Genomic DNA, 22,572 nt, shown 5'->3' on the forward strand with positions numbered 1-22,572 from the left:
GATCAGAGCAGAGAGGAAGACCGGAGCCTTTTGGTTCCAGTAGTTGACACACATTTCCCATCTGAGCTCAAACTAGCGCTCGCACAATGCTTTTGATTAGCATCTAACTCTAACGCTCTCAATTTGCACGCTCGTCATTACCAGAGAAGTGTTAAAAAAGACGTTCCCCACCATACTTGATCTGGTCTGCAATGGCTATTCAGGCTAATTATGAATCCTTGTTTTCCGCCTCCGTCTTGTTTGTTGTTTTTATGTCCTTTAGTAGTTCATTAAAACAAAAAGAGGAATTTTACCGGCTGTGTTGTAATGGTCGCCACTGTCATTCAGTGGAGTGAGTTTATTAAATCCGTTCCCCAGTAAAAAGCATCACATCATTCAGTAATGGCTTTGCACTCATTGGAACACCAATTACCATGCTGCTGGTATTGATTTCAGTAAGACCCTAATGAGTTCTGGACCGTAAAGTTAATTATTTCCCCAAACATGTGCAATTCATTTAAGTTGGTTGCTTGCTTAAATGTTTTTTGGTCAAATTTAGTCCTCAAAGAATATAGTTTTTTGTTTTTTTTGTCTTCTGCTTTCTCACTTTGTTTTTTATAAGTTAGTCCAACTTGCATATCCAAATTTATGCTTGGTTAATACTCACTGAAATAAGCATGTGTTAATTAGGGGTGTAATAACGCATTGATACATTATAATCAATCTAAATACTCAATGTTGAGTGTTATAATTATAATGACTGTAATTTTCAGCGAATTATTTGTTCATTTCTTAGCCATATCAATTCCTGAGTTCAGTTGTAAAATAATTGAGAAACTTGAATAATGACAACAAAATAAACCAGACTGATGGCAAATTTGAGATTTTATGTAATCATATCCAGTCGTTGTCAGAGTAAATATTTACTAACTAGAGATGTCGGGAATTGATCAGTGTTATTTTAGTAATATTTATACAATAAGTATGTCTTAATATTTTGAAATAGATTTTGTTTTTATATTTTCAGTTTGAATTTTAATTTATCTAGTGATTTTTTTTTTTTTTTTTTTTTTTTTTTTTTTCTGTGATTTTTAGCATTTTTATTAGTTTTTGTTTTTAGTTTTTATTTATTTTTTAGTTTCAGTTTTAGTAATTTTAGTACTTAAGCATAAACTAGCCTATGCATTTGATTCACTAAAAACTCGAGTCATTCATTAACGGAATAGAAAGTCACGTACAAACATTTAAAAAAAGAATTTGAATGATTCCTAGTGTAATCTAGTGTTATTTGTAAATTTGTTCATTTGATGTAGATCTAATGCATTATGGAAAACATTGTTCACAGCACAAAATCCAGAAGTTGGAGTAATGGAAACACTTGCGTTACCATGTTTCAGTTGGACACACTCTTAAAACTTGGTCTAGTGCAAACCATACTAAAACAAATGATTGGAGACTAGTCGGTCTTGTGCTTTTAGCAGTGTATTTTGTTACAGGAATAATGGCTTTGTTTTTCCCCTTTATATCATGTTGTGTTATGACAGTTTTTGTGATGGGTCTATGTTTTGGGAACACAGTGAGAAGCTTTGTGTGCTGAACTGCCTTAGTTTATGAATAGGTTTCTCATCAGAAGTTAAACAGTTTTGCTCGAAGGTATTTGCTATGTGGAGTGTAGCAGGATGTATTGAAAACACTTTGTACATGCATTTTCACACTGGTGCACCTGGCAGAAGAACTTCCGTTATCCCTTTGTACATATGGGTAATTGCTAAATTAATTCAGGTTAAGTATTTTGCTCAAGGTTAAAAACATGTTTCTCGCTCGCTCTATTTGATCTTCCAGTCCTCAGACCGTAAGCGCTGTTCCCTTGCTCCCTGTTAAAGTTTCAGCTTGACTTCAAGGTGGATTGCATTATCACAATGAACCTGCAATGCATGTGACCCTAGGCATAGTCTCTGTTTCAGATGGTGTGCCTGTGGGTTTACAAGGTACCAAACTGCCAAAATGACATTTTAGGCCTATTGATTATTGGCTAGAATAAGCTACAGTGTGGTGAAAAGTATTTGGATTTATTCTGTTGTTTATTCTTGTCGCTAAATAGTTTCCATTGTTCTTGGAAAGAGTCTGTATCACAAAATGTAGTCAAAACTGTGCGTCACCTCTAGTTAAAGTTTAATTGGGTGATGCAGGAGAACAATTATCCAAAACACAGACTCAAGTTCATGTCTGAATGGCTAAAAATAATCAGATTTAAAGTCTTAAGAGTTGCCCGGGCAAAGTCCTGATTTGAATTCTTTGGAAAGGATGTGAAAGGACCTAAAAACATTTTAGCGCTGTGCTTTTAGAAATGCCCTTAACCCCGGGGTGCTTCAGGAGTGGTTATTGAACTGTGTAATTTGATTTGGTTTAAATAAAAGGTATCTGATTGTGAAATGTTGTAAAGGAATGACAGCCTGAAAATGTAGTTTTATAATGTGCAGTAGTTAGTATGTAATGTGTTCAATAGCTACATGCCGGAGTAGTGAAAACACTTTTGACTTTCATTGACTATTGGAGCAAAGCATTTCAAACACTGCTGAATAAAACTGATTTATTAAGCAAATTCAAGCCTTTGTTCTTAAAAAGGTGCCTCGCTTAATAACAGCTGAATCACATTGGTTTCATCTCAGTACAAAACCAGCTTCACGGAATTAAACAAGTATTAAATTAAAATGTTATCTTGTTTGATAGAACCTTGAATTTTTTCATTTTATTTCTTTTCACTCACCTCTTAATGAGGAAATGATTTATTCCACGCATTGCTGGTTATGAAAATGATTGTATTGTTGTGTGAAAGAGAGAGAGCTGGTTTTCAAAAGGCTTTTTTTTAGAAACCGAATCAGTTTTGCAGATTTACATCAAGGCAGCTGCCATTCGTAGCTTTTACCTCATCTTTTCTCCCCCCTCTCTCTTTCTCATCTGCCAGGTCTTTGGGCTCTAATTGGCCCTATTCATTCATTCCTGTGCCCCCTGACTCGATTCTGTTGTTCCTCTCCGTGGTCCTGCGTTGCATGCTGACTTGGCTAATATTTGAGCTATTGAATAAATCTACTTCATCCTGGATGAAAAATATTAGCATTTAGGGAAGAAACTGAGTGAACATAATTGAAATACATCGCTGCGCTGAACGTTTACTCATTAATCATTTGACAAACACAGAAAGAGTCAAAGGACTTCATATTAAAGCAATGTTCTGGCTTCAATACCGAGTAAAAGTTGCAGTTGTTGATTACCCCTGAAAATAATTTTGACTTGCCCTTTTTTTTTATCGAAGTCTTGCAATACAATATAATACACTGTTTATAGCCACAAGTATGTCATAACCACATAATTATTTAATTGTTTTCTGGTGGTTTGCCTACCTTGTTTAACATTTTAGACAACTTTTTGTTTAGCTTAAATAATATACATTTTTCATGAAAGAAAACACTACCGTTTAAAAGTTTGGGGTCAGTAAGATTTGCTTATTTATTTTTTAAATGAATATTTATTGAGCAGGAATGGATTACATTGATCAAAAGTGACCGTAAGGAATTTTAGGTTACACTTTATTTTGATAGTCAACTTTAGTCATGCTACTATCTATAAGTAACTGCAACTGCATGTCAACTAATTCTCATTAATTTGCAACTACGTGTCTACTAACTCTTAGAGTAGACTGTTAGGTTAGGTTTAGGGTTATTAGAATGTTGGCATGTACTTGCAAGGTTTCTTCTAGTCAGTATGTTGTATGTTGTGGACCCATCAAAATAGTGTTAGAAGATATTAAGCAGACAGTCTTCGAATACTCTAAGGACTGCTAGATGACGTGTAGCTGCAAAGTTACTTACTGTTAGTAGAATGTCTAAAGTAGGCTATCAAAATGAAGTGCATTCTATTTATGTTGTTACATTTAAACTTCAGTATTTTCTTCTGCTGGGTTCCAGGTCATATTGTTTTTTTTTCTGGTAACAAGAAAGCAGATATCACTGCAAAAGAAGCACTCAAACTGAATATTTCCAAGTATCAAATTCCTTTTTGCGGTGTCAAACCTGTGATAAGCTCTTATATTAATGTCATGTGGCAGATAGAATGGGATAAATGGCATGGAAATAAGTTATATGAAACAAATTCTAGTGTAAGAATCTTTATTATTATTATTATTATTATTATTATTATTATTTTTTAATTAATTTTAAATCTAGGTATGACCAAGTTGTTTTTACAAGGTGTCTTTTAGGTCATACAAGATTTACACATGAATATTTATCAAAAGGTGAAGACCCACCATCATGCCTTACTTGCCAAACTAAAATGAGATAAAACATTTAAAATATTTTATAATAAAATAAAACAAATATTTTATTGGATTTTTAATGTAAATACACAATGGTTTTATTCAGATGTGTGGTTAACTGATTTATTTAAAAATGTATCACCTGAATGTATTTTAGAATTTTGTCTAGTGTACATCTGAAATGTCTTTTATAACCTTTTGCTATATTGTATATAATTTATTCAGAGATCGCCATGAAAATAGCCTTGATGCTGGCATGGCGTTAAAAAATGAATAAATATACTGTTACATTTACTTTTGCATTGATACATATTTTAATTTATTTAAATAAATTCTATTCTTTAGAATTCATTCAACATTAATTTTAAACAAGACATGTTTCTTCAGGACCAAATCAGCATATTAGAATGATTTCTGAAGGATCATGTGACACTGAAAACTGGAGTATATATATATATATATATATATATATATATCACAACATTACTGTTTTTAATGTATTGTTGATCAGTGCAGCCTTAGAGAGCATATTTACTTATTTGAGCTTATTTCAAAAACGTAAAATCATACCTTAAAAATATGTGATTCACATTGCATTCAATTCTGTTGTAGGTGCCTGTAGATGACTGTAATTGCAAGTTTTGCTGAAAAAAAAAAAAAAAAGACCTTTGTGCAAATATATCACGATGACTTCAAGGAATCATTTGCTTGAAGTCGGAACTGTAATGAAGTTATTTTGTTCCCTTTGGCTATTAAAGATGCAAATAAACCAAATCGCTGTCATTTTTATAGTATGCAGTTAAATTATTGCATACCTGTCATTGTTTACACATCATAAGAGTGAAGTTGAACACCTAACAAATAAATTGTTGAAGAACACACAATATCAGCAGTCTTTGCCTCATTGTCTGATTTCAGTTATACTCTGACACATGCACACACCTGCCTAGCTTGTTAACTCATTCTGAAGCCAATCTTGAACCTTCCTCCATTAAATCTTAAAAGTGTTCCTCTTGATTTTGTCACCACCCTTCCCCAGGTCGCTCTTTAACTGCCAAGCTCGTCATTTCTGACAAGGATAATCTTCTCCTCAGGGATTATGAAGCTCTCCTGTAGTCATCACTTTTTTCCAGCTTAGCTCATATTAGCCAGCACCCTGTGGCTTAGCAGGTCCTGCTTTGTATCTGAGTTCAAAAGGAACATCGGAGATTTGCTTGACGGTTCAGCAGTAAGTCCGTTAAACCAGCAAACTGATCATTGCGAGCTCCAGCCACATGGTTCAAAGCCCAGTCAGTAATACACACCCAACTGTTGCCAGCAGTGTTCCCATAATAGCTTTAAGAAAATAAACGTCAGGCTGGGCTTCGTAATGACACCCATTACCACATGGTTCAAAATGACTGCAAGATGAGGATACGAATGCCTCATATTTGGTTGCACTGGTGAGAGGTGCTGTGTGCTCTTCACATGCACCTGTGTTTCCTCTTGGAAAAAGTGACCTGGATGATTCCGGCAAACATAAACATTATTTACCTCACGAAATTTGCACACCTTAATTTTTCCCCTCAGCTTTAATATCTACCGCTCCCAAGTTCTGCTGTGTTTATCACAACAAACCTAGAAGTTTTAGTCTGTTGGTTGAGACTCAGAGAAAAGCCATGCTTAAGCATTCTCTGCACATTTTGCTGTTTGGCTCTTTTGTGGCGAGTATGCAAAGTACCTGAACTTTTATTTGCTTGTCTCTCTCTCCATTTCTCCAATGCCCGGGGGCTGGTTTGCTGTATTAGGAACGGGAACGTTATCTCTGCAGTGTTGAGAAGGAGCTGATTGCCGCCCTTATTGGTGGCATGGAGCACGTTTGCTGAGTGTAATAGGCATCATGGTAACCTGATCAGCACAGTAATTGTCTTGGCAACCTGAGGAAATTAAGGGGACAACATTAAAATGCTTTTGTTGGCCCAATGCTTCCATCTTTGACTTGCGATGCTACCATTTGATCAAATGGCCTTATTGTTAGCTTTGTCTGAGAAAAAGTTTTAGCAACAAAAGCATTCTGTGCTCTAGATTTCTTTGTTTTTTTGACATTGTGTCATGCACGCTTGCTAATTCAGGTAGCTTAGCACTAAGGATATTTTCTTCTGTAGTTTAGATTTTAAATTGCCCTGCCAACATTTTCACATTACTACCAAAAAAAAAAAAAGTTTTAATGTGCCAGATTTATAGAAATGTTTTTTTCATTATTGTTAAATGTTAAGGTTTCTTTCTCCAGCAAAATGAAATCGCTGAAATATGTGTCACTTTATGAATGTGTCAGAAGATTCAAGATTTTTTAAAATAAAAATCTAAAAGATCTTAAATAGATCTAAAAGATCTGTTTTTAAAATAACTTATGTTCTTTTGGGCTTTCTATTCATCAGTCCTGGAAAAGGAAATTACGGTTACCACAGAAATTTTAACCAGCACATATGTTTTCAATATTTGAAAATTTATAAATATGCATATTTGTGCATGTACTGCACAGATTCAGTATTTTTGATTGTGAATAGTTTACAATGTAACAACTTTATAAGAAGAACTGAGCCAGTACTCAATATTGACTTTGGCCATTTCTCAATAAGAATTCTTATGTAATCTCTTGCAACTTGTGTTCTCGCTCATTAACCATCATTAACCGTCGAAGTTCAATTCCAATACTCAAGAACGCAAGTACAGAGGACACATGAAAGTGTTCTTGAAATCGAGGATGCATCGAATGCAGACTTGGGAGAATCAAACTGTAGGAAAGCACAAAAGACGCTGCATGCGAACGACTTACGGAAGCCTGTAAGATTCTCATTCTCGATGAAGAGATTACCGCTGCTAGCTCACAAATGCGTGACGGCTCATTAAACTAAGCATTTTGTTTTGCATAATTTTAATAAAGTGAGAAACCCTGTCATACTTTTTTCTCAAATACATGTAGTAAAAAGCTATAAAATATGAAAATATCATCTATACTAAAATATAATAAATGTTTTAAAAGCGTTATGACACTTGTTTTTTGCATTCCGTGCTGCTGTCAGTTAGTGCTTAGACTTAGCAAGATCACAGCACATCTCAATTCTCACAAGGATGCGTTCTGTGTTCTCGCGTCCTTCCTAGTTTGTTCTTTCAAGGCAGCCTGGCAAGACGAGAACACAAGTCCGTTCTTCGCATTCTTGGAATTGAGAAACAGCCTTTCTTTCTTATTTCTCAGGTTGTTATGGTGTTGATGGTGAAAGTGACTCTATCATGAGCTCGGCCTCGGAGAACTCGACAGAACCGTGGTTCTGTGACGCGTGCAAGAATGGCGTCACACCCAGCTGTGAGCTCTGTCCCAGTCAGGACGGCATCTTCAAAGAAACTGATGCAGGGAGGTGAGTTTTAACCGATGCTCGGTCTGATATTATCCTTTATCATCATTAGCACACCCATTAAAGGCACAGCCACCCCGTCACACCTTTCATCTTTGAGTTACTCCTTTAATTGTTGTATATCCGTTGAAAGTTTTTATGCCACCCTTTGAGCTAAGTTGCTGGAAAAATGCTAAATAAGTAAAATACTTGGAGGCACAGGTATGTGCAGGATGAGAAAAAGTGGTGGATTTGGCTAGGAGGAAGAGAGGGATGGGGCTGAGAGAGAGGGAGAGGAAGAGAGAGGCGTCTGAAGCGTGAAGACTCAAGCCACGTTATCACTGATAGTGCTCCTCAGCCCGTCTGCACCCAAATTTACTACTTCACTAGAGCATGAAAAACACAGCAAATTAAAGTGTGGAGCGTGCGCTCACCAAAGATGGATATCTTTATATTGGACTTCGGATTCTCCTTCCTAAAGTCTGCATTTGAAATTCTGTCACACCTAACTTGACCATTCGAGTACATTTGAACCTGTAACTGAGTATTTCCTCTTCTGAATGGCTTAAGGGTTATAGCAGTTATTCAGGGAATAGTGAATAGTCTTCCATTAACTAGGTGCTGCTTTGTTCTGCTAATGGTGGACCTCGGAATTAATGTCATTACGAACATATTTGTTATTCAGCACACAAAGTGAATAAGTAACTGTCCTTATAATTGTAAAAGTAGATATTATGGATGAATGCTCAACTTTGCTTTGTTCTGCTGAAGGTGGGTGCACGTGGTGTGTGCCCTTTATGTTCCAGGGGTCGCGTTTGGAGACATTGACAAGCTGCGGCCTGTAACACTCACAGAGATGAACTACTCAAAGTACGGGGCAAAGGCAAGTACCAAAGGTTACTAATGACAGACAGCTAAAAAAAATAAACTAACATTACTTCAAGAAGAGGTTATTAATAGTGGTAAGCCAACATGATAATCAGTATTTGAACACTATAATCAACCACTACTGATCAAATTACCGTCATTTATTTACGATTTTTTTTCTTTTGCAGCAAAATGCACCAGACTGTTAAGTTCTAAAATGTTATGAAATATACAATACACAATATGACTAATGTGATATGATGGCAAGAAAACATTCTAATATGCTAATTTGGTGCTCAAGAAACATTCTGAAACCAGCGGAAACACTTGTGCTGCTTAATATATTTGTTTTTTCAACATTTGTAAATTGGATTACACCACTTTTGAGCAATTTAATCCATCCTTACTCGGTATTAATTTCGTTAAAAAAAGTTCCTACCCCAAACTTTGCACCGGTAGTGTATATGAATATATGGATGAATTTATATTATATTATCACTGTCAGATTATCACAGATTTGCATAGGCTATCAGCTAAAAGCAATCAGTAAAATAGCTGATGAATTGGTGCATCCTAGATATTGACTAATTTTAATTGCTTGAAATCCTGTTTTCTTTTCTTTTTTTTTTTTCTTGCCACTTTATTTAAAACAAAAACAAAATTCTGATACAAGATGTGAAATGCTGACTTCCTTTTCTGAGCAAAGGGCGTCTTTCACTTCCCTCCCAAGATTTTCTGTCGACTGTAGACATTTTGACATTTACATTATTTTATGTGTCAGTAAGTCAGAAGAGGTTCCTTTTACTGGGAAGCAAATTACTTTAGAAGCACTTGAAAGGCTTTCTTTAATGGTTTGTGCTGTACATGTGAAAAGAAATTACTCCTAGAGAAAGGCTATTATTATTTTAATTTTGAACTCCAGTAATTGGAGAAAGTCAAATGGGCTTTTAGAGACTCGTTGTCCACCTTATCTTAAATATAGAACTATACACTAAATGAATGTGGGATTGTTATAATGGTGTTGAAAGATCTTTTTTGCATATTAAAGCTATTACACAATCAGCTTTTGGTTTATAAATAATGCCAAGTCTTTAGCTGTCATGTTTTCTTAATAATTTTCTGTCATTTGCTGTTGTCACAATGGTCTGTTTGGGTTAATGGTTTACAGGAGTGCAGTTTGTGTGAAGACGCACGCTTTGCTCGAACAGGTGTTTGCATCAGCTGTGATGCCGGAATGTGCCGCTCGTTCTTCCACGTTACGTGTGCTCAACGAGAAGGGCTGCTGTCTGAAGCTGCTGCGGAAGAGGTTAGTGTGTGGTCATCCTCTTTGAACTGCATTATTTAATGTTTTTCTCTAACTTCCCCACAGTCACATTCTTGTGATGCCAGCTTTGTAATGTTTAGAGTCATGCTTTTAACATTCCAGCTCTTATCTAACTCTTTCAAGAATTCCTCCATAATAAAAATAAATAAATAATCCTCAAATCCATTTCAAAGCAAATACTGAATTTTTACTTCTCACCCACATTTGTTCCTAAACCTGTAGGACTGACTTCTTTCTGTGGAACACTAAAGGTGCATTTTTAAAGACTATTCTGGCCAGTCTTTTTACTGTAGTGAAAATGGATGAGGACTGGGGTAACCAAGCTCTAAAATGACAATCATCATGAAGATATAAAAATGGTCCATTTGACTTATTTGTGGTATAAAAGCTTGTTTTATCATCCAAACAATTTTGGAGAATTTTAGCATTGCATAACCTGCTGATCAGTAGATCCTCTGCAGTGAATGGGTGTCGTCAGAATGAGAGTACAAGCAGCTGATAAAAACATAACAATAATCCACACCACTCTAGTCCGTCAAGTAATGTCTTGTGCTAATATCTTAATGGATTCTGATGTGAGAGGATGGCAGGGGATGGACTTTTTCACTGGAGGAAGCATTATCATGGGTTATTGACCCGCAACTTCTCACAATTACAAGATGGTAATTGATGCACTGGAGACATGTGGGTTACTTGTAGATTATTGTGTTGTGTTTATCAGCTAGTTTGCTCTCATTCTAACGGCACCCATTCACAGCATAGAGCAGGTGACATAATGCTAAATTTCTCCAAATCTGTTCCGAAGAAGAAACAAACTGATCTCCATCTTGGATGGCCTGAGGGTGAATGAATGTTAATTTTAGCTTGAACTGTTCCTTTAAGAAGATTCTGATTCTGTCAACACGTTTTTTTCACATGCACGTTTGAAGTGCATGTACGAGAGTTTATCAAACAGATACCATAAGCATAAAGAGAGGGCTCAGAGCACAAGGTCATCCAGTTGAATAAATTCCCAGCCCAGGCCGTGGTCACAGACCATCAGCCTCGTGGCTCAAATATGCAGTCCATATTGGAGAAGCATATGATGGTGGCGTTCAGCACAGATAAACACTGGGGAAAAGTGCCTACTCACTGCAATCCACTTAATCCAGTCAGCTGTGCAAAGGGCCTCATATCAACAGGTGAGTGGGCTGATAGCATCCAGCGAGACACCTTAAGCCTAAATGATTCTGTGGATGACGGAAAATGGCTGTGCTTCCATCTGCCCTCGAGGGAGGGGGGGAAATGCTATGCTTGTGACGAGGAGATGTGAGCTCAAAGAGAGAAACTTGCTGCGAACGTCTCAGCTGAAGAGATTTGAAACTGCTGAAATAGGCTGACATTGTTCTAAGATTCTCTCCCCTTCCATAGAATGCTGTTTCTGAGAAAGGCAGATCTGCAGTCCCCTTCCATTCCTGGATAAATCCCGCCAGCCTTACATCAGTCATTGTCTTGCCCCCCAGCTCCAACTCCCACATTCTCTGCAAAATGTACTTGTCCTTTAAAAGGGAGGGGAATTTTTACATGCCTTTTGTGACTGGCTATTTATCATGGCTATCAGAGAATGCACAGACACCGATGGTCTATAAAAATCTGGAGCGCTGGGCATCATTATCCCAACAGCCAGAAAGCGTCAGCTTGTATTTCAGAAGATACTCCCGTTTACCCGTAATCAAATTGTACATTAGAATTATCAGGTGTCTGAGCACACAAGCACTTAAAATGAAACCTGCAGCAATTGTGCCACATTAACAATAGTGAGGTATTTGAGATGATGGGAAATATCTTGAAATAACCTTAATCAAATCACTCAGAGATTTTGTTCTTAAGGACTTCAGACTTTCCCTCACATTTGTCCAAGTTGTGCGCATTTTAAGAAGTAGGTTTTGCACCACAGCCAAGGTTTTTTTTTTTTCATGCTTTTAAACGATAATCTAGACATCACTCTGATTTTGCAAGACATTGAATACAGTTTTATTGTGTTCCTTTTTTCCGTTTGTTTCTTTCTTTTAATTTATTGGTTGCTTGAGGAATTGCCAAATTAAGTATCTGTCTTGAACACACAGGTTGACCAGTGTTTGTTTCAAGCAGGTTTTTCAACAGAAGGGAATTGGTCCATGGCCAAACTCGAGGATCTGTTAGTCATGTTGTATTTCATACTAATTTTAAACAAAATTATACCATATTATTTTAAAATATAATTAACTTGTACCTAGCTATAGAAGCCATAGTTCAGCTTGTTCCGTTTTTTCATTGTCCCTCCCAGCATAAATTATATTAAGTAGCAATAAAATGTAATGTACATGTATGACTTTGTACATTAATCATTATTTTAATGGCTTTGGAAAATGCACTATCATTCAAAATTTTGGGTGGGTGAGTTTTTTATTTTATTTTTTGTTCTCTTTTCCCCTCTTATGCTCACTTATGATCCTCAAGGCAGCATTTGTTTGATCAAAAATAAAGTAAAAAGTAAAAACAGTAATATGGTGAAATATTACAATTTAAAATAACTGAGTTCTAATTTAAAATGTAATTTATTTCTGTGATGTCAACTGAATTTTTAGCAGCCATTACCCAAGTCTTCGGTGTCAGAAATCATCCTAATATGCTGCTTTGCTGGTCAAGAAACGTTTCTTCTTATGTTGGAAATGGTAATGCTGCTGAATGTTTTTCTGGATTCTTTGAGGAGTAGTAAATTCAAAAGAACACCATTTATTTGAAAGAGGAATATTTTGTAATGTTATAATTATACTGCATTTACTGTCACTTCTGATTAATTTAATTAAAAAAAACTTTTGAACAGTATCATAAAATATGAAAATGCATTAATATATGCATGATATTATAGCCCAGGCTAATCATCAGTTTTACACAAAAAATGTAACATCTCTTTGTTTACCAAAGGGTACTTGGTAAGAAAAAGTTTGAAGACCCCTATTTTAGAGAATAAAAAATAAAGCAATTAGTTTTGAGAGGCTGCGTTACACTATAGACAAAGGTTGCCAAGCAATCTAGTAGCTTGCTGCCTTATTACCTTAATACAGATTTGTTTATCGCCATTTCACAGTGGCTGTGTATGCATTTCATCCAGTCAGAATTTTAATTGGACCCATCTATTTTATATTATTAATAACAATAATATAAAACAGATTATTAGCATGGCATTCATCACTGATTTTTCATTTTCTCTGTTTTACCAAGCTATATTTCAAGATTTAAGGTCTCATGGGAGTCTGTCTCTAAAGTCACGATCCATTTTTACCCACAGGACATTGCGGATCCATTTTTTGCCTACTGCAAGCAGCACGCAGACCGCTTTGACAGGAAATGGAAAAGGAAGAACTATCTGGCCCTGCAGTCCTACTGCAAAGTGTCTTTGCAGGAAAGGGAGAAGCAGCTCACACCTGAAGCTCAGGTCCGCTTTACTCTGAAACAGACATTGTCTTCCATACATCAGATAGGCTGCTGAATGATCAGTCATCATTTATTTTTGAATGCTTGTGATTTCCCAACATCTAGGCTCGAATAACCACACGGCTCCAGCAGTACAGAGCGAAAGCAGAGCTGTCTCGAAACACTCGGCCGCAGGCGTGGGTGCCCCGAGAGAAGCTTCCCCGGCCACTCACCTCTAGTGCTTCAGCCATCCGTAAGCTGATGCGTAAAGCAGAGCTTATGGGTATCAGCACAGACATCTTCCCCGTGGACACGTCCGATACCAGTGCAAGCGTGGACGGACGGCGTAAACATAAGCAGCCTGCCCTCACGGCAGACTTTGTTAACTACTACCTAGGTAGGTGGTTTGTAAACCATTCCAATTTCGTTACCACAGCTGAATCTAGTTTAACTAATATAAAGTTTCAAGAATATTTAAGCAGTATTTCATCCCAAAAAAAATCTGAAAATGTACTAACCCTCAGGGCATCCAAGATGCGTTTGTTTGTTCAGATTTATATCACTTGCTCACCAATGGATCCTCTGCAGTGAATGGGTGCCATCAGAATGAGAGTCCTAATAGCTGATAAAAACATAATAATAATCCACAAGTTAACCACATGACTTTTTAACTCAAGATCTTGGATGCCCTGAGGTTTAGTAAATTTTCAGTTTTGGGTGAAATATTCCTTTAAAGACAAGTAAACAGTCAAATATAAAATAAAAAACAAGCAATGGCACAAATAAATACAATAGAACAAAGATACAGATGAAATGAACAGTGTATATACAGTAAAATGTAAAACAACACTGTAGTCTTCACTTTATTGATTAGCGCTGAGCGATTTTTCTCATTGTCTTTTGTTGTTTGATTATCATTAATGACACAGACAGTAGCAGGTATATTAGACCTAATGCACATATCCAGTATACTGATACACATGCAGTTTCTTTCTCAGCTGTTTATTTTTACTTATTTTTACTAAAAAAAAAAACAATTATGTTTGGAGATACTCACCGAGACATTTGGACTTTTTTAATATTTGTTTGTGTTCAAGCACATGATGATATGATGATGTGAAGGAGAACTCAGTTTGGTACAGCTGAGTTCTCTCTTGCGTGTTATTGTGCTTGAATTGTTTGAAATTGCTTGAATATTTAAATTGACAAGACTTAAAAACATGTCACAATTCTGTCAACTGTCCCGAGTGACTTTGAGTGTCTTTGTTAACTCAACAGGCCTATGATCTGTTGTTTGAGAATAGAATTTCTCAACACTCTTATGATAATATTTTCCACTTTTTCATTTTAATGGCCAAAACTAGCAATGGTGCATTTGCAGCATGTGATTTGCTGTCCCTAACATACTTGAATCTGCCTGCGGAACAGCAGGCGGTGTCAGACAGTGAGTGTGAGACATGCATCCCATTCTGTAGCCTTGCAGCTAGGCACTTGCCCTCCAAATGAGTGATGTTCAGAGCAGATGTGTAGAGTAACCTTGGGCACACACTCCATTAGGTTCTAGCAGGAGGCCTATCCTCTATCAGCGCACTTTCTCTCCCTCTTTTTCTCTTAACGTTCCTCTTTTTTTCACACTTTCTGCCTCAATCTTCCTTTGATATACTTTTTCCTGTACTCTGATAGCAATCTCAGTATCGATTTGTTTGTGTCTGTTGGTATTCAGAGCGGAACATGAGGATGATTCAGATCCAGGACAACATTGTGGAGCAGAAGAACCTTAAAGACAAGCTGGAGACAGAGCAGGAGAAGCTGCACATGGAGTACAACAAGGTCTGTCTACAATTGACAGTTTAGGCTCTAGCTAGCATCTGTTTTTTTTTCCCATTAGCGCTTGTCCGTAGCACATTTGACCATTGGTCCTTAAGCAGAGGCTCGTACACCAGGAAATAACGATGCACTGCTGGAATAGAATCCCAGGAGTGGGCGGAAAAGCTCCTAAACAGCTACTATATAATGCCAATTATGCTTCATTCTTTACATTTACTATACAACTGTGAAGTCTCATTTTAAGCTACTTTGTGCTGGACCAACTGCAGAGAGGAATAAAAAAGCAGGAATCTTGTATAACACAAGGTTATTTTGTTAACGTAAATTCAGATGATGAAAACCGGCACTGAATAATATTTATTTTAACTAAAATGGGGGAAAAAAATGGCAAAAGACTGAAAAATTTTACTAAAGCTACAAATGGAAATGCAATAAAAATAATAGTGAGAATGAGTTTAGCATTAGTGTATTCTACTGCTAACAGTGCTATTTTAGTACTGTGGTATTTATAATTTGAATGAATAATTTTTACTTTTCATTTTAACTTTAATTTGTGTTTGTAATTTTTATTACTTTTGTTATTTTAGTACTTGCTATTTTTTGTTTAGCTTTTATTTAATGTTTAAGTGAGTTGAATAATTCACCTTAAACTTCAGTTAGTTAACAAGTTTGTTTTTAAACTAATATTTATATTTTATTTCTGCTTTGTTTCAAGTAACAATGTAAAATTAAAAATAAAAACTGATCTTCCACTGAGGCAAAAATAAAAGAAAAAAATAGTTGATATAATAAAAAGTTGATATGATATATAATAACCAACTAATGTTCAGAAAATAAAACAAAAATATAATTATGAACAATTAAATTAAAACTAAACAAATTTAACTGCTAAATCCAAAAAAAAAGCCTAATGAAATTTTCCAAACCCCTGGTATAACAGCAACTAATGTTCTGTGCTGCCTTATTTATTTGCCTCCTACCCTCAGTCCTCTTAAACATGATCTCTTGAAGCAGATTTGTGTAGATGGTGTTTTCTCATCTGGCCCAATGAGGAATAGAATGAAAGCGAGGAGAGAAAGTTGGAGGAGTTAATGTGGCGTCCAGGCTTTCTGTGCCACATGTATTAAGCGGTATTAATGGAGTGTGTGTTGTTAATTACGGCACTCAACATGTATTAGCACGACGCCGGCCTTCGAGAGAGATCCCAATGAAAATAAACATCTGTGGAAAGCTGACTGCTTATTCACAAAAGTTGTGTCTAAGACAGGGACTGAGTCATCTGGGAATTATGTCTAATAATCCTGAGTTGTATAGTATTTTACATGGTTAGTTGGATTGTTTGGATCAATATTTTTAGCATTCAATAATTGGAAACTAGGGGTGGCACGGTTCGCAGAAAAAAATCGAACACACACGGTTCGGCACGCGCTAGGACCGCGGTTCAACTTAAATCTGACAACGCATGTGCAATATGTTTTGTTCTAAACACGTAAAACAAACAGGGTTCAGCTAATGTATGTTTCTGTTAATGGATACGCATTCTGGCTTCCCAGTACATTACAATAACAGCGATGAAAAAACAATCCATTGGACAAACCATTCACTCTGGTTCAATGCGAATGGAATATGAGCAGTCATTAATTCTGTCATCACCCGGGTGCTGATAGCACAGATGAGACCTAAACTGCACTCATTGATATCTGTTTAAATTAAACTCATGTAAGCTTTGCCAGTTTAAACATTTAAGAGCCAGAGGACACGAGCTTGCGCGCGCAGTGAGAAGATTTGTGCGTGCGCTCATCAGAAGCACGCAAACCTGCGCCTCAGAACGTGTGCAGATATTAAGCTCTCTCTGAAGTATTGTGTTTGAATGGACAAATTCACACAAAAATTGTCAAAATGCCCGTCTTGGTAGTATCCTATAGCAGACATAGCCTGCTGAACATACAGTATCAGTACACTGGATCAGTGCATTCTCTTAAAGTGACAGCACTTTTTAATATTAATCAAACAGCAACAACAAAGAAATCACTGCTCTTGACTGAATCGCTTTTGTAACTTTAATAAAGATTAATCTTTAATTTATACATTTGATTACTTTATTCAATTTCTGTACCTAAAAACGAATGCTATAGACCTACCTAAAAAAAAAAAAAAACACCTGAAAATCACTGATTATTTAATTTGTATCTTTACTCTATTGTATTTTTATTTGTGCTGTTGCTTGTAGTTAGTTAGCTTATTCTTATTTTCTTCATTTTTATTTGACAGTATAGTTTTTCCCTAAACATACCGAACCTTACCGAAACCGTGACTCTAAAACCATGATACAAACCGAACCGTGAAAAAGTTGAACCGTTCCACCTCTATTGGAAACTGCAGTGCATTTGCGTCACCAATGAGAAAATGCTAATTTTCTGTGATGACTTCACAGGTATGAGTAATTTTATAAAACAGTAAAAGTGCATCTCAATATATATTGTTTGTGCTTCTATGGAACACAGCAGAAGATATTGTGATACACCTTTTTTGGTATACAATGAAAGTAAATGGGGTCCAATATTGTTTGAAGCACAATGTTCTTCAAAATATCATCTTTTGTGTTCGGCAGAATTTTTAAATAAAATAATGACAAGATTTGTGTTTTTGGGTGAACTGTCTCTTTAAATGCCCAAATACTTGTAGGGCCACTGTATAAATGGAATTGTAATTTAATACAATTTTTTGTAAAAAAAAAACATTAAAATTAATGATATGTAACCATATAATTGTGTTATTATATGTTAGCCCCCGCTGAGCCGTCAGTATTAATCTGTAGTGAGTGGTGGAGAGGAGCCGGTTTTAAATGTTAGCTCAAGCCCCCTACGTGGAGCCTCATCTTCACAGACAGCGGCGATAAGGAGAAGCTCTCTGTAGTTTCGTTTCACATACCCATAATAACTTCACCTCTCCACTGTTTCCTCTCATCATCGTCTTTATCAAAAGCCTGCCTGATGCTTATCTACTGTCTGGAGCTCAGAGTGGCCCCTACACGGCGAAATGCCACAGCGGTGTGTGTGTGTGCGTGCGCGAAAGAGACAGATGTAAACGCAGGAAGTGTAATGCCTTATTTCATGGTGTGCTGGGCTCTGAATCTGTTAGGAAATGTAATTTTTTTGCACACGAGTGTGTTTTGATGTGTAACATTTGTTGTTTGCCTAAAATCAACCTGGATTTTGTAATGCACTGTAAGCGTATGCATGTATTGGCCATTCAGATGTTCACAGATTTGTGTACACTTTTGCATTTGTACACGTTAGTCCCTTCGTGTGTGTGTGTGTAACAGACTGAGTTGTCCAACTTGTCCTTGTCTTATCTTATCTCCCGCCTTGCTCCGGTTTTATCTGCCACAGCTGTGCGAGTCTCTGGAGGACCTGCAGAATGTCAATGGCCAGCTGAGGACCGAGGGCCAAGCCATATGGAGCATGATGGGGGGGATCCTTGGACAGGTATGGCTTACCTTCAACCGCCTCATCCTTTCTGTCCCCTGTCCATCTTCATTCAGTCTCTCTCCGCCCCATCCCATCCTTGATCCGACTGTACGCCTCATCTATCACAGCTCCAGTGAGCTTACAGCCCACCCTGGTACAAACCGCTTCCTTTAAGCTCTCTGATCAGGTGGGGTTGGGCCCATATTATACACTTTAAAAGCATATTTCTGAATTCCACTTCAATCCTATGTAACTCAAGGTTTCTTTAAAATTATTTTTTATTTTTGTTTTAGTTTTCTGCAACTATTTTCCACCCTCTTAATGACCTTTGGAATTTAAGAGGCTGTTTTTTTACTGTACCTTTAAGACTTTTGTATGTAAATGCAGTGTCTTTTTAAAATGCATTATAATGTCTCTATTTAATTTACATATAAAAAAATATTACAGCCATCAGTTTTTAAAGTGGATTTATATAGGACAATATTTAGAATGAAATAAAGGGATATAAATAAAGGTATAAAAGGGATAGTTCACCCAAAAATGAACTTAGTTCATCTTTGGAACATAAATTAAGATATTTTTGATGAAATCTGAGAGGTTTCTGACCCTGCATAGACAGTAATGCAACTACCACATTCAAGGCTCAGAGAGGTAGTAAGGGCATCATTAAAATAGTCCATGTGACATCAGTGGTTCAACTGTAAGAAAACAAAAATAATGACTTTATTCAACAATTTCTTTGACGCGTGTTCATGACAGTACCATGACGCATGCGTGTGCATTTCATAGAATTACTGGTGAACCGCTGATGTCACATGGACTATTTTAATGATGTCCTTACTAGCTTTCTTGGTCTTTAACATGGTAGTTCCGTTACTATCTATGCACAGAACCTTACACAGGATGGTCACAAGGGTCAGAAAGCTCTTGGATTTAATCAAAAATATCTTCATTTGTGTTCTGAAGATGAACGAAGGTCTTACGGGTTTGGAACGACATGAGGTTGAGTAATTAATGACAGAATTTTCATTTTTGGGTGAACTGCTTGGTGAGGTCTTATGTTTTTTTTTTGGTACTCTCTATTTGAACTGTCTGTTTAAAACATTGGTTAATTTATTTGTTTTTGTTATCCTTTTTGAACATTATTTTGTTCCCTGCACCTTTAAGTTACATTACCATTCAGATATTTTATAATATTTTTAATATTTTAATTTTAATAAATATTTTAGCAAGGATGTATTAAATTCACAGTATAGTAGTGACAGTACACGGTTACTATAATTTGTGTTTATGACATCAAAAGTATAACTATAGCCATCCATTTTTTTTGCAGCTTAGCTTCCATTAATGGGCATTAATGACCGTAAATTTGAACATTTATGAACATTCATAAATGTTCTAATTTATGAATATTTAAACATTCATCAAATTTGAACATTTATGTCTGCATGGTACATCAGACTCTTATTTTGAAAGCTATGTTGAACATAATAGCTTATTACCCTTTAGTCAATAAAGTGTGAAGTGATTTGAGTCAACATCTCTTTGGCTAATAGACACATTTCACAGTTTTGTGCACTGAGACATGTAACGTGGATCTGGCGGCAGGAGCATATTGTTCACAGAATTCGTTTTTGACTTCACAGTGAAAAGAGTGTAAAGAGAGCAGAAGTCTTCTCCCTGGATTTTTCGTACCTGGGTAATGAGCTGTGATTGAAAGAAATCTAGATTGTAGGCAGCACCCCACAGGGTAGACAGCGTTGAGGTAATTCTCTTCTCTGTAATGGGCCTCCTGTTTGCGAAATTCTTTCATTTGCGCTAACTGATTGACCTGTCATTGGCCATGCACTCAGCCCTGACTCTGTAACTAAAAGCCACCAACCTCTCCCCTGCTCACTATGGCAACCACATCACCAAGGTACGTCGCCATGGGTGACGGTCACTTCATGAGTGCGAAAATGTGAAAGTCTGAAATGTTCTGTAGATCTCTCTTTTTGTCTAAATAACAGTCTGTGCGTAGAATGCCATTTAGCAGGATATGCCCTGAAACAAAAATGTCATTGGCAACAGCAACCGTGAAAGGAATTGTTAGGATTCAAGGTTCTAAAATATTAAAAGTTTATCTCCTTTGTTGGAGCTAAACAGTGCTCTATTTCATGCAGATTATGTGTGCATATGTGAGAGTTAGTGTAGTGGTAAAAAGCCAGTGTGGCTTCAGAATGAGAACATGTCACTGAGGAGGTATCGCCAGTCCTCTGTATGTTGTTGTCACCTTTTTAATCACTATGATACACCCGGGAAGAGTGAATTTGATGAGATGCCTGTCTGGAATGAAGATGAGTCCAAACTTCCTTGCGATAACCTAAAACCGCAACAGTCTGAGCTGCCGCTCGCGTCTTTATCACACTTTTGATGCAGAGACCAAACATTTAAAAGGTGCCCATTTGTATGCACCCATGCGCACTTGTTTAAAACTTAATTTGCGTTGAATAACCAGTTACCCGGCTTAGAGACTGTGTAAGATGGTTAATTAAAAGCATCTCTTAAAATGTCCTCTCGGCAGATAAATGCCACAATAATGGAGCGAGGAGGTAGAAGGAGGCGAGGAGAGCCGAGTGGTCTGGAAAAGAGCGAGCCAGTGAATCTGCAATGATGGTCATAAATCACATAATTAGAAAACGCGCAGCGCTCAAGTAGCAACATCAGTCAAGGCTCCTTTGTGTCATCTATCTACTACATTTTCGTTCCCTATCAGTCATTGGTGTCTGCACATAACCCTCAAATTATTGATGATCTCAGGAGAGGGTCTTGTCTCTCGTGCCACCCCGTGAGGGAGAACTCTCACCGGTGCGCTGTGAAAGGGGGTATGAAAACGTCTTTGGTAGCGAAAGGAACTTCTGACTTTTACAAACTTGTATGCAGTATATAATTTGTTGTCAATATGATCTTCTAAATTTGAATAACACTGTACTTTTTGTTGTTACCTTACAGCATTAAATTACAGAAAAATAATTCTGCTGCATGAGTGTTTCTAATGCAACGGCTGGGGCGTGACGACAAATTTGACATTTTTCTCTTGTCTCTTTTCTTACTATTGGAGCAAATGGTAATGCAAAAATTATATCTGTTGTAGTTTCTGTTCACCACTATGACCTCCGCTTCCGAGAATCCCAGAAATGTGAAAAGGGTTCATTGGTGTGCAAAATATTTCCAAATATGTCATACTTTGTGTCTTTCAGTTACATTTTAACTCTTGCTTCAACAATGATATCAAATTGAACAATGATCTTGACTCACAAATTGGACTGATCTGGTTCCTGACATGATGCAAACAAGCTATTATTTGTGAAAAAATATTCCACAGTTTTGGATGTTCTTATTAAAAGACAATTAAACTTTCATCTTACACTCTTAAAAATTAAGGTGCTTAAAAGGTTCTTCACAGCGATGCCATAGAAGAACCATTCAGTCAAAGGATCTTTAAAGAACCATCTCTTTCTTCCCTATTTATGATCTGAAGAACCTTCTTTCGCCACAAATAACCAAAGTTTCTTCAGATGTTAAAGGTTTTTTTATGGAACCATTTGGACAAAAAAGGTTCATTCTAATGTTATTGGTAAAAAAGTTATTTATTTAAACTTGTTTATTAGTAAGTTATTAGTTAAAGCATATAAAAACTAAATTACTGCCTCTTTATGAACCATCAGTCCAGTCATCTTTAAAAAAAGACAAATTATGCTATTTGAAAAAAAATATTTCTTAGGGATGTAACAACGATGTGATACGATTTGCGAGTTTTTTTTTGTTTTTGTTTTTTTTTCAGTTTTTGAACAAATTAAATTTAAGACATAAATGAAGTCTCCTTTTATTATTGCTTGGACAAAATTCAGCATATTTCTTTGTGAAATTGAAATATGTCCGTTAACAAAACTAAATTGAAATAATACAAATAAAAGAAATCTCTGCATGTAAACAAGACTTTAC

The 22,572-nt window shown here is 36.4% G+C and overlaps 1 protein-coding gene across 2 annotated transcripts in view; it reads left to right on the top strand.

The window, feature by feature from the left end:
* The window catches only part of phf14 (PHD finger protein 14), a 96,400-nt gene that overhangs the window by 9,970 nt on the left and 63,858 nt on the right, over positions 1-22,572 (top strand). For both annotated transcript variants that reach the window (XM_079441514.1, XM_079441515.1), the window contains exons 5-11: positions 7,530-7,689; positions 8,437-8,548; positions 9,701-9,838; positions 13,167-13,313; positions 13,418-13,688; positions 15,015-15,121; positions 18,511-18,606. In XM_079441514.1, coding sequence (XP_079297640.1) covers positions 7,530-7,689; positions 8,437-8,548; positions 9,701-9,838; positions 13,167-13,313; positions 13,418-13,688; positions 15,015-15,121; positions 18,511-18,606 — 1,031 coding nt within the window. The remainder of the gene's footprint in view (positions 1-7,529; positions 7,690-8,436; positions 8,549-9,700; positions 9,839-13,166; positions 13,314-13,417; positions 13,689-15,014; positions 15,122-18,510; positions 18,607-22,572) is intronic.

Source organism: Barbus barbus (assembly GCF_936440315.1).
Source record: "Barbus barbus genome assembly, chromosome: 19".
Classification (NCBI taxonomy): domain Eukaryota; kingdom Metazoa; phylum Chordata; class Actinopteri; order Cypriniformes; family Cyprinidae; genus Barbus; species Barbus barbus.